Source organism: Mus caroli, chromosome 3, assembly GCF_900094665.2.
Source record: "Mus caroli chromosome 3, CAROLI_EIJ_v1.1, whole genome shotgun sequence".
NCBI lineage: Eukaryota > Metazoa > Chordata > Mammalia > Rodentia > Muridae > Mus > Mus caroli.
In genome coordinates, this window is record NC_034572.1 from 86,242,046 (window position 1) to 86,254,438 (window position 12,393).

Consider the following 12,393-nt stretch of genomic DNA (forward strand, 5'->3'; position numbering starts at 1 on the left):
TGTGTTTCCAATGGTCTTGAGTGGCCCCAGTGAGAGGGTCATTGGACCTCCAAAGGTTGAGACCCACTGCTTTAGGGGAAATCTTACTACCATTTCTGAGCTAAATTGATGTAGCATCAAATTGCCCTCTATAAATCTGTGTTTATACACATAGACAAATTCTATTCTCAAATTTAATCAAAGAAGCCTCTCTTTGCACAGAACAGTAGTAAGTGTAGAAATCCTTTGATGCTCAAGATTCTGAAAATAAATGACAACTGAGTACTTGGTTCTAAACAAAACATTCCTCAAAGACTCAAGGAACATCCTAAAAGAGAAGGTGGAATATAAGAGCCAGACATGGATAATGGCTCCAAAATACTATCTCCTATGTATAACACAGCCATTGCAAACATGAGCTCACAGCAGCTATGGTTGTCTGCACTAGGCCTGCACAAGACTGTCCTGTCAACAGTTAGCCATGGATGGAGAGAGCCCCACCATTCCCTGTTGAATTATCGTCTACTGATAGATTCTGTGAAGGGGAGTCACTAGTTTCAGTTGTGTACCCAGTGGGATTCCATCAGAATCCAAACCCAAGGTCATACAGATGGCCCTGGTTAGCTCAGTGGGTCACAAAACAAACAAACAAAAATAACAAAAACATGGTAAAGGGAATTGTAGGGAAGGTAAGTATTGATACAGGGTGGGAGGGGGAGGAGTAAGAAAGGATAGGGAAGTGAGTAATCAGAATGTATTATACGCACATATAACCATGCTAAAAAAAATACATTTAATCCATAAAAATGTGGTGGTAAGACTACTGTGTCACTGAGGTTGCTACTTGGCATGCTCTATCTCTGATGCAAATGATGAAGGTAGTGGTGACTCCATATGGAAGAGTCAGATGAAATCTTTTTATTTCTATCATTAGCTAAGTGTAGGAAGGCACATTGGCTTTTTAATATAGCAAAATTAACTTGAGTAAGTCAGTAAGTTAGCATTTACCTAAAGCTGATAAAATCTGACTGTAAAACAGGATCTGGCCAGGGGATGATTGTCACACATGCCTTTGAGCAACTCTAGCTTTTTGCTTGCTAATCAGGAGGCCCCTACTGTTTCCAGTGACCTCTGTGATACTGATGTTAAGCATCTTAAATACTTATGATGTACCTTCTCAAGTTGGACGAAAGCTACGCGTTCAATCCTTCAAGAGGGCTGCCTTCTGTCTCTATAGATGCTCAGTAAAGTGTCTCACACACTGTAGAGGATCTTGATTATCTGATATAATATTTTTCTAACAGACTAACAAAAACAGACTTTCCTCTGCTTCAATATCAGTATCCGGGAGAGCTGCGCTGGTAAGAAGGTATCAGGCTTATTCAAGAACTGGCAATCTTGAGAAGACATAGAGGGTTTGTATCTTTGCCTCAAAGCTCTATCATGGGTCATGAGTAAGGAAAGTATTTATAGTGTTCAGGAAGATCACATGGGCAGGGTCTTTTGTTCAGGGGTGAGTGTCCTTCTTCTTAGGTCAGAACATGTCAGTGGACTTGGACCTCTGGTAGCTAACCTAATCTGAGAGTCATCCTGCTTCCAGAACTTGGAGAGTAAACTCTGCACTGCTAGAAATTGCCTGGGCAGGCCCAATTTCAGTGAAGTGTAGGATGTCCAGTGAAGACTTTTCTTTGTGTTTGGGGACCATCTCATGATTTTAAGCCACACCGCAGACTGTTCACATCCTTGGTCATCCTTTGCCCCATTCCATCTATCTACTCCCCCACCTTGGGATAGAACACTTGTTCAGTGAATTTAAACGTGAACTAATGAATGGAAGAAGCAAACACAGAATGAACTAAGTAAATTTGCAAGCTACAAAGACTACAGCAAACTCAGAGATTCTCATGAATAGCAAATTTATTGACTGAGGAGACACTAGAATTGGGAGGTAGTCATTCAGAAACCAAGATGAAAAATCTGCAGAACAGGATACACCTTGAGCGACTCAATGGCTTCTTCTGGGGGAAGGGGCGCTTAAAATGTGAAGGGTTTAGAAACCTCAGGCAAATTCATGAGAAAGTTAAGCCCATCGGCGCCCACGGAGAACTCTTCCAGCTCTGTTGTCTCCGTTGCAACCCGGTGACCTTACTTGCACGGCCAGGTAGGCGCCTGCTTCTGCTGGGTCTGGTGGCAGACTGGCACACCCTTGCCACCTCCAGATCCGCCCCCAGAGGAGCCGCCACCGCAGCTGGAGCCACCGCCTCCGCCTCCGGAGTAGCCGCCTCCGCAGCCACCGCCGCTGCCCCCGGAAGAGCCACCTCCGCAGCCACCGCCGCTGCCCCCGGAAGAGCCGCCGCCACAGCCACCGCCGCCTCCGGAGTAGCCTCCACCGCAGCCACCGCTGCCGCCGCCACCACCGCTGGAGTAGCAGCCACCGCCGCCACCGCCGCCGGAGGAGCCACCTCCGCAGCTACCACCTCCTCCGGAAGAGCCCCCTCCGTAGCTCTGCTGGGGGGCGCAGGAGGTCTGACTGGTCTGCTGCGAGGAGTAATAGCCCCCGCCGCCGCCAGAGGAGCCGCCGCCGCAGCTGCCGCCGCCGCCACCACCGGAATAGCCGCCGCCGCTGCCGCCGCAACTGGAGCCACCACCAGAGGAGCCGCCTCCGCAGCTAGAGCCTCCGCCCCCGGAGTAGCCGCCACCGCAGCTGGAGCCTCCGCCCCCGGAGTAACCGCCGCCGCAGCTGGAGCCACCGCTAGAACCGCCTCCGTAGCTCTGGCACTGATACTGTTGGGACGATCCGCCGCCGCCACCACCGGAGGAACCACCTCCGCAGCTGCTGCCGCCGCCACCGGAATAGCCGCCGCCGCCGCCGCCGCAGCTGGATCCACCGCCGCCTGAGTAGCCGCCGCCACAGCTAGAGCCGCCGCTGCTTCCACCGCCGCCGGAATAGCCGCCTCCGCAGCTGGAGCCACCGCCGCCACCAGAGTACTTGCCCCCTCCGGAACCGCCGCCGCAGCCACCGGAGCTGCCGCCTCCGGAGGAGCCTCCGCAGTAGGAGCCGCCGCCCCCTGATCCGCCTCCACAGCTGGAGCCGCCGCCCCCGGAGTAGCCGCCGCCGCAGCTAGAGCCGCCGCCGCCGCCGCCACCACCGGAGTACTTGACGCCCCCACCAGAGCCGCCACCGCCTCCACAGCTGGAGCCACCCCCGGAGTAGCTGCCGCCGCCGCAGCTGGAGCCGCCGCCGCCGCCCCCGGAGTAGCCTCCTCCGCAGCTGGAGCCGCCGCCGCCCCCGGAGTAGCCACCGCCGCAGCTGGAGCCACCGCCGCCACCGGAGTAGCCGCCGCCGCAGCTAGAGCCACCGCCGCCTCCGGAGTACTTGACGCCCCCACCGGAGCCGCCTCCACCGCCGCAGCTGGAACCACCTCCATAGGAACCACCGCCTCCGCCTCCGCAGCTAGAGCCTCCTCCAGATGAGCCACCTCCGCAGCCAGAGCCGCCACCGCTACCACCACCGCTATAATAGCCGCCGCCGCCGCCGCCTCCTCCTCCTCCACCAGAGGTCTTTCCACAACCCACAGGAGGGCAGGGAGTAGGCTGCTTTTTCTGGTGAGACATCTTGTTTAAGGAGAAGGGGAACCCTGGAAGAAGAGCAGAAGAGCAACATTAGACCAACAGCAGCAAGAGAACGCTGCGAAGGAAGCAGATGCATCCATGCCAACATATTTCTGACTCCTAGCTTTATGCAGACTAGGTGTCTGGACTCCATTCCTGGACTGGTTAGCTCTTCAAAAGTCCCGTTAGTAGTGACCCCCCCTTTTCCCTCAACTCTGCCTTTCTTCTACTGTGTGATTTGGAAAGCAGAACCCCCACATTCCCACCTGCTTTTGATCTTCCATTAATAAACACTCCATGTCTAAGGGTGCTCCCAAGTCCAGGTTAAATTCAGTAGAAAGTTGCAAAAAATTCCACGTGGATTTTATCCATTCCCAGCACAACAAGAAAAGATTTGTTTGGACATTAGCATTTCCTGCATAAAGTCCTTAGTTTAAAGTCTTGATCTGTCCTATTGAGTGAGGATATCCTCCAAGGGCCAGTTATTAGACAAGACAGCTCTACTGTGGTCCTGTCTGCAAACAAATGGAAGAACTCTGAACCTTTTGGACCAGTACATCTAACCAGAAGAAAGTAGACATCTTTTGAGGATATGCAGGAGTCTAAATTTGGTAGAGAGCTGTAGCTAGTAGGAAGCTGTGTAGTTCAGCACCTCACAAGTCATTTATCTGTCAGAACATCTGCCCTCATAAAGCAGAGCTTGGGTTTTTGTGGCTTCTCAAATCTCCCATCAGCACCATTCTATGACTTATAGTCCCTCTCCCTTCCCAATAGTGGATTCAACCACTTCTGGCAGGTTCAAAAGGTTCATCCAGCCCATGGCAGCCTACCACTGCAGTCATCCAGTATTCTAACCCTCAGCTCCCAGGGTGCCAGAGAAGTAGGAGATAGTCCTATCTTTGTGAAGTTTTAACATTCTGCCCAGAAGACCAGACACATCATCTGCCCAGCAGCAGCTTACCATTCTCCCAGTGCTTTCCTAAAGCCCTTCTCAATTTGAACAGAGTACCTTCCAAAGGGGAGAGAGGCCCTGTTCCTTAACCTCTCTGCAAGCTGAGCAAGGCCAACTGGAGAGGCCAGACAGCCAGGAAAGCCCACACTTACCCGAAGCACCAGGGGAGATGAGTGAGGGAAGGAGGTGGTGGTGATGTGAGGGACACTGGGGCTCCTGTGTTTTATACTCTTGACCTGCTCTGACTCATCTATTGATCAGGCACCTCCTCCCTGTGATTGCAGGCGAAGGATTGACCCATTCATGAAGATTTCAAATTCTTGGGATAGGGATAGGCAGTTTAGTGTATGACTGGCCACTTCTCTGATGTAACAGTGAGCAGGTTGGTCATTAGAGATGGCCAGCAGTGTGGATGGCAGAAATTGTTTTCAAAACTTCTGTATAGGTTGCATGCCATAACCAGAGGGCTCTTCTAGAGGACTAGGGTTCCAGACTTGTGAAGCAGCCTTCCAGAATCTAAAGATCTAAGACATTGTCTAAGACATAGAAGCTAGTTCAGTTGTATCTTTCTAATTTTGATATTTGATTTTGATTTCATTATCTTGGAAATTCTCAAAACTTTAGAATCCATCTCTCTTATGGCACAATTTCTCCATTCCTGTTTCATGAACGCTGCATTATGTTGCTTCGGTTCTGCTTACTTTATTGGTTGTGAGAGTTCATGAGTCCCCAGCTCCCAGTTTGGGATGGTGTACCATGGACAAGACAGCACTGTAACTAACATGACGTTAGTCTAAATTAAGTTATTCCTTGTGAGAGCAGGTGTTTTGATCTCTGGTACTGACTACTGACTTAACTTACAAAGGTGAGAACTAACAAGACAGACCTTGGCAGCCTTTCCACCATGACCCTTTGGTTCATGTCCTGTGGTGCTGCACAGTGACTCTGACCTCTGAGATGCCACCATAGAGTGGAATGGACTTAGAGATCTCAGTTGGGTTCAGATCTTTCCATTACTATTTTCAAGCTATGCCACCATGGGCAAAGCCACAGTAGTTCATGCAATGCCACCAACAGGGCAGTTACTGAGTACTTGTTAATTGTTGAGCTGTCTGATTCCCATTTTGTCTACCAAGGAGGAATCCTAATATTTATTTCACGGAAACATGAAAATGGAAGTTATGAAATATGAATGTACTATATAGTATGTGATATTGATATTTTTGCCCTTTTCTTACATGACAGAACATTTTTCCTTCCAATCAGTCTGCCCTTGAACCCTATTGGAAAGAAGGTGTGTGAAGCCATCTTAACTATTTTCCTATAAGATTTACTCAGTTCTCTGATGACCCTAGGGCCAAGAGCAGCCCCCCTCTGTGTATGAAGAACATAGTGATTTTCCCTTCTTTCATCATTGGAACTCAGTTGCTATTAAGATACCACTGTTGAACCTTGTTCCACCCAGCTGTGTTGAAAGAATAATTCTAATCAGAAATTGTCTTAATTATGGGGGAGCTTTAATGATCTAAACGATCCTGATTAGACTTTTGGCTTTCAGAAACTTGTGCCACTTGTTTCAGTTTGGACAGTATGAACTCAGGTGATCCAAGGAGGATCCTGGGTGTTCCTGTCCATGGAGGATATACTAGGGAGAGAAGCCAGGATCTGTTGGAGAGGGCAGGCTTCTCAGCTTGAAGCTGAGACACCATGGTGGCTTTGGAAGGAAACAGCGCCTTCTTTTAATAGTGATTGCCATGGGTAGGAGTTATTTTGTTTAGTCAGGCAACATGGGAACAAGTTTGAACTGAGGCTCTTAGCACTGAGCTGTGGACGACATCGGCCCATTAAAATGCACTCACCAAGCTGCAGGAAAAGTCAAGTTAGCATGAGGTCTGTAGGTTATTTTGGGCAAGAGAAGTTTGTAATTAAAAAATTATAGCCTTCCTTCCTTTTTTGTGTTTATGTATCATTTATTATATATATATATATATATATATACATAATCTGAGCTGAAAAGTGCTTTCATACTCATGTGTTAAATGAAATGTTTTGATTTTTAATAAAAGTGAATTATGTATTATACAAAATAAGCAGTTTATTATTTTTCTATACATACCTATAATATAATTTGATCATATTCATTCCCACTATCATTCTTTCTTGCCTCCTTGCCATCTTTCTCCCTCCAAGTCCCCAATAGACCCCTTTCACTTTAGTGTCTTTTGTTCCCCTCCACAGATTCCAGATGTCAGAGACATAAGACATTTATGTTTGTGAGACTAGCTTATTTTGCTTAACATAATGATCTCTAGTTTTCATTTTCCTGCCAGAGATATATTTTATTCTCCTTTGAGGCTGAATAAAATTCCATTGTGCACACGTGCCACATTTTCTTGTCTAACCAACACCTGTGCTGGTTCCATAGCCTGGCTATTGTGATGCAATAAACTCATGTATACAGGCAACTCTGGCGTGAGTTGACTTGATTCTGTTGGGTGTATACCCAGAAGTGATATAGCTCTGTCATATGCAAGTTGTGTTTTTTATATTCTGAGAAATCTCCACATTGATTCTGTAGTGGCTGGACTTATTTAAATTTTCATTAGCATTGTTAGTGTTCTCAACCCCTTCAAATCCTTGCCATTTTGCATGTTTATACTTCCTTCCTTCTTATTGAAAATCACTCTGACTAGAGTGACTGGAAATCTCCCTATAGCTTTAGTTTGCATATCTGCAGTGACTAAAATGTTGAATTTTTGACTGTTTTAAAAGTGCCTATTTTAGGGCTGGAGAGGTGGCTCAGTGGTTAAGAGCACTGACTGCTCTTCCAGAGGTCCTGGGATCAATTCCCAGCAACTACCTGGTGGCTTACAACCATCCAGGGATCTGGTTCCCCCTTATGCTATGCCTGAAGACAGTGACAGTGTACAAAGTACATAAAATATATAAATCTTTTTTAAAGTGTCTATTTTCTTTTTTTGCTCATTTATTTATTAAATTATGTGTTCTTTTTGGTGTTCAGTTTTAAAGTTCTTTGTATATATGGTATCTTAGTTGTCTATTGGGTGAGTAGCCTGTGAAGTCCCCCTCCCACCATTCTGCAAACTGCCTCTTTTACTGTTTCCTCTGTACTGCAAAACTTTTTTTTTTTTTTTTTTTTTTTGTGAGCTGCCATGTAGATGCTGGGAATAGAACCCAGGTCTTCTAGAAGAGGAGTCAGTGCTTTTAAACACTTATCCTTCTCAAGCTCCTTAACCAATTTTAATTGGCATATACTAATTCAAAATCAAAGACACAAAAATCCTTTACAAAGTGTTTTCAGATACAGAGGAAGAGTAAAATTTTCTTTATTAACCTTAAACCCAATCTTGCCCCAAAACTAAAATTTACGTCAATAGCTATAGATATAAAAGTCCTCAGCAATGTGCTGAGAAACTTAAATTCTGTCATATGTGACAGAATATGCTGTTCAAGTACACTTTTTCTAGAGTTGTCAGCTGGCCAACATTTGAAAGTCAATCACTGTAATCCTTTCCATCAATAGACTTACAAAAATAAGTTTATACGTCAGATGCATCTGACAGAATTCAACATCAGTTCATGACTTCAACAGAGAATAAACCTAAGAAGAGTATAATAAACCTAAGAAGAATAAAGGGAGGGAGGGAGCGGAAAGGGAAGAAGTGAGGATAAAACAGAAACTTCCACCAAGTAATGGTTGGCATCCACAAGACCAACATCTACATTATACTTAGTATTTAAAGATCGAGTATGTCACCTATCATCATGACCCAGTCAACATGATTTGCTCACAATTCTGTTTATGCTTCAATTGCAATCTAATTGCTGCTCCTAAAACTCAGCGAAAGAAGTAAAATATAGGGAGATTTGGAAAGAAAAAAAAATAAAATCATCTGTTTGAGGAGATGACATAAGTAGGTATGTGCAAAACATTTTATATTTCTTATAATTATGTTTGTTAACTTTTTTTCTGTAATTCCTTGAGCTATTGGAGCCTTTGTCACAAAGTCATTGCCTATGTGTTTTATCTTGAGGTGTTTCCTTTATTAGTTTCAAAGTTTTAGGTCTTAAGTTACAGTTAGCTCCATTTTGAGTTGGTTTTTGCACAGGGTGAGAGATACGAATGCACTCTCAGTCTTTTATACATACATTCCCAGAGGTTTTGAGGGCCATACAATTTCTATATGGAATTCTAAACCTTGGAAAACTCAAGTGCAGTCGACTCCAAATGACTAACAATTCAAAATGTCTAAGAACTACATTTAGTTTTAATTGATGTATTTTTATGGGTTATAGTATGATAGTTCTTTCATTTTTAATTGGCAGTGTAATGTACTTCATAATGAATTTTTGTCATGTTAACACTCATTCACCATCTTGGGCTTTTCCTGGTTTTCTAACTCTTCCTAAGAGTTGCCTCCTATTTTTACATCTTCTTTTTGTGTGTGGTAAACTGGGATGAATTCTTTTTTGTTGTCTTAATATGCTTTATTTATTTCACTATATTCAAATAGTAACACAAATACGTGCAATAAATATAAAAATGTTACTGAGACATTTTGCACTCATTTTCTCTTATTTAGTTTTTGAAACCAATGTACATTATCCTGATGGCACATCTTAATTAAGACCAGCCATATGTCAAGTGGTATCACTATTGAGACCCTCATAATAAGACCTTTTGTTGTCAATGTCATGGTCCTTAATGGAAACAGTTTGGGTTGAATCATAATGGACTCTGTATTTGATATCATAATCAATAATTTCTCCAGATAAGAGAGTTTCTAAGGATAACTGAATAAAACTAAATCAAAAGAATAATTGTAAATAGTCTACTTATGTCCTAAAAGTCTCTTTAAATATATTATTTATTAAACTAGGTGTGGTGTAACATGCCTTTAATCATAGCACATATGAAGTAAAGGTAGAGGTATGTCTGTGAGTTAGAAGCCAAACTGGATTACCTAATGAGTTCCAGGCCAATAAGACTGTCTCAAAATTTATTAATTATTTATGTTAAAATGTATTATTTGAGAATGTAATGTATATATACAATCTGTTTTGGTCATACTAAACTTCACCCCACCACTACCACCACAATTTCTTTCAGACTTCTGCATACCCCTTCCCAGTTCCATATGCCCATCAATAACATACTCATTCCAATTAGGTCTCCCATGCTGTTGTGGATAGCCCTACAGCTATGAGTGTGATAATTTGATACATGTGAAATGATGAGATCAAGATAATTAACATTTTATTTTTCTGGGAACTTTGAGCTTCTAATAATTCTGAGGTATCAAACAAATTGGTATAAATGATACTCACCCTACTGTGGCAAAGAACATGGAAACATATTCTTCTAACTAACTATATTTTGGTATACACTATCCATCCTCTGCCTGGTCCTTTTTCCTTCCCTTTCTACTATATAATAACTACCATTCTATTCTACTCTCATCTATAAGGTAAAATTTGAAAATTCCATTTATTGGTATAGCTAGCACAAGTGGACAGGGCATTGTGTTAAACATTAAAGAGACTCAGAGTATGAATGTCATTGGAAGAGTTGGGGAGGAGGCTGGCGAGAGCTCTGTGATTGCCTTTGTCAACCTGTGTATCATTTATTGGGAAAAAGTAAAAACCTTTAAATAGTATATCCACTTTGTTACTAGGGAGAGAGTATGGGTAACAGGACCAGATCTGTGGATCATATCACTCAACTAATCTTGCATGAGTGAGTGTACTAGAAGTGTATTATGTAATCCCCTAGACCAAAAGTCTTCCTATTGGGATATCTGTGTAAAAAGCTGATTACCATGTTGTATCCCATTAGGTGGGAAATAATAGACTTTTGCAAACTTACGGCACATGTATATTTAGGGTTTGTAAGACTTGGCCCACGAAAGGTTTAAGATTTATAGTTTTTGGACAACTTAGCCTTCAAATGCCTGCTCACTAGCACATCTCACTTAGACAACCTGACAGATTAGACCTCAATCTCTGATCCTACCTCTACTTGTGTTTGTAGAAGTGATAGAGACTTTAATAGATGATTCTAAGTATTTAAAGGTATTCAGTGAGACTCACTGGAAATGAGGACTCTTGAGGCTTTCAGACATCTAGGAGTGAGACATGGAAGTCCCATATGTTAAGAGTCTCAGATACAGTCCTGGATAATTTTGAAGAAATCTCAGCCTCTAACTCATAAACACACAAATGTTAAAGACTTCTTGTTTCTAAGTTGAACTTATCTCTGCAGGAACTCCCAACATCTGCAGGGATCTTCTTCCTAACAGAGGAGGAGGGAGGGAGAGAAGACAATACAAGCATGGGTACAATGATGCAAAATCAGGCTGTATTTATAAGCTCTCTTGGAAGAGATTTAGGGAAGGAAGGGCCGGGAATCTGTTTGAGAAGGCTGCATCTCTGACAAGGCCCCTGACTCTTAGGGCTAAAAACTGAGGCAAGATTATATTACTTGATTTGGGGGAGCTTCAGTCTACTATAAGCTTGCTGATCACAACTTTTAAGGATCCAGAGTTACACACCCACTCCTCTTGACTGAGCTCTAGCTGCTTCTCTAACTTCACTTAGAGAAGTGGTTGGTGAAGTGCAACATGCACACAGGGTGTGGGGTTGGGAGCTCAGCATCCCCGGAAGAGACATTTGGAGACTTCATTGTCAGATAAGGAATGTTTTTCAAGTCTGGCCCTTCTGAGGAAGTTCTCAGAGTCCAGGCACCCCGTTGAGGCTATTTCTTTCCTCTCTTTAGACTTCCTGGTTGGTACTGTGAAGGGGTAGTTATCTCTGGGTATTAAGTGGAGAGAATGGATTTGAGGTCTGAGTGATTGTCTCTGTGGTAGAATTTCCTCTCTATGAGAGAATTTGAATTGGAAACTCCATTAAATCCATTCCATACACCTCATCACTTTCCATTTCTGAAGCCTTGAGGAACTGCAGTTACTGTGTACTGCATGATATAGTTATCAGTACTACAGCTGTTACAGCTGTTGTGAGTTACATAGCCTGTTCATGCATATCAGTTGGATTGGTCTGTCTTTTGAGTTATAGCTTTCCTTGGGGAAGGCTCCAGTTCTTTCATTTACTGTGTATCTTAAGGCCCCTATGTGCTGAGTGTTTATCAGGATGTGGGCTCAGATGACTTTCTTTTGAGTGGAGGTCATTTGTAGAGGTTATTACTTCACCAGCATTAAGAGCTTAAGTATGCATAGAGAGTGAGCAGTGTATCTATGCGCACTGCACACCTGGGCCTGTACACTTTTCATGTGAATACAATCATAGGCTTGTATACAATACTGATGCTACTGTTTCATTTTTCTCTATAGTCCCATAAACTCAGCCATACCGTATCCTCTCTTTTAGATGATGAAGTATCTCTGAAGGTGTTGGATTTGCCCAAATTCTCATAGCCTTTAAAGTGTCAAGGATAGTATAAGATCTGGTGAGATGGCCCAGCAAGTGAAGGTGCTAGATAAAACTAAGTTAGTTTCTTTGACTTCTGCATATGTACTTGTGTTGTTCTCATCATCCTATCTAGTTTCTTTATTACCTTGGCCCCTTTCCACATCTCTCTTCTTTTTGTCCAGAGAGGAGTACAATAGGAAGAAGGGATCAAAGAGACAGAGTCAGAAGTGAGTTGGGTTGACTTTATGGATGACAAAACTGAAGCCTGGAAACAAAACTGAATTACCTCGATGAGGTCACAAACTGTTGGTGATGAGGACAGGCTTAGAGCACCTGTGCATGCTCGTGTGTGTGTGTGTGTGTGTATAAAGTGAATAGATTAATATAAAAATTAATCCAGT

The 12,393-nt window shown here is 43.6% G+C and overlaps 1 protein-coding gene across 2 annotated transcripts; it reads right to left on the reverse strand.

Moving 5' to 3' along the window:
- Positions 1-1,878: 1,878 nt before the first annotated feature.
- On the reverse strand, positions 1,879-4,738 carry Lor (loricrin). Of its 2 annotated transcripts, XM_021159139.2 has the most exons (5): positions 3,504-3,594; positions 3,258-3,425; positions 2,709-3,011; positions 2,340-2,654; positions 1,917-2,297 (listed from the first exon to the last, which is right to left on the reverse strand). In XM_021159139.2, the coding sequence occupies exons 1-5, from the start codon at positions 3,592-3,594 to the stop codon at positions 2,125-2,127; spliced, it is 1,050 nt and encodes a 349-aa protein (XP_021014798.1). In that variant the 3' UTR covers positions 1,917-2,124. The 2 variants fall into 2 exon arrangements, with proteins under 2 accessions (XP_021014797.1, XP_021014798.1); XM_021159138.1 differs by adding an exon at positions 4,696-4,738 and having other exon boundaries at positions 1,879-3,617.
- Positions 4,739-12,393: the final 7,655 nt, after the last annotated feature.

Excerpts from the sequence above, each read along its gene's own strand:
- Lor (XM_021159138.1), bottom strand. The coding sequence starts at position 3,594 with ATGTCTCACCAGAAAAAGCAGCCTACTCCCTGCCCTCCTGTGGGTTGT.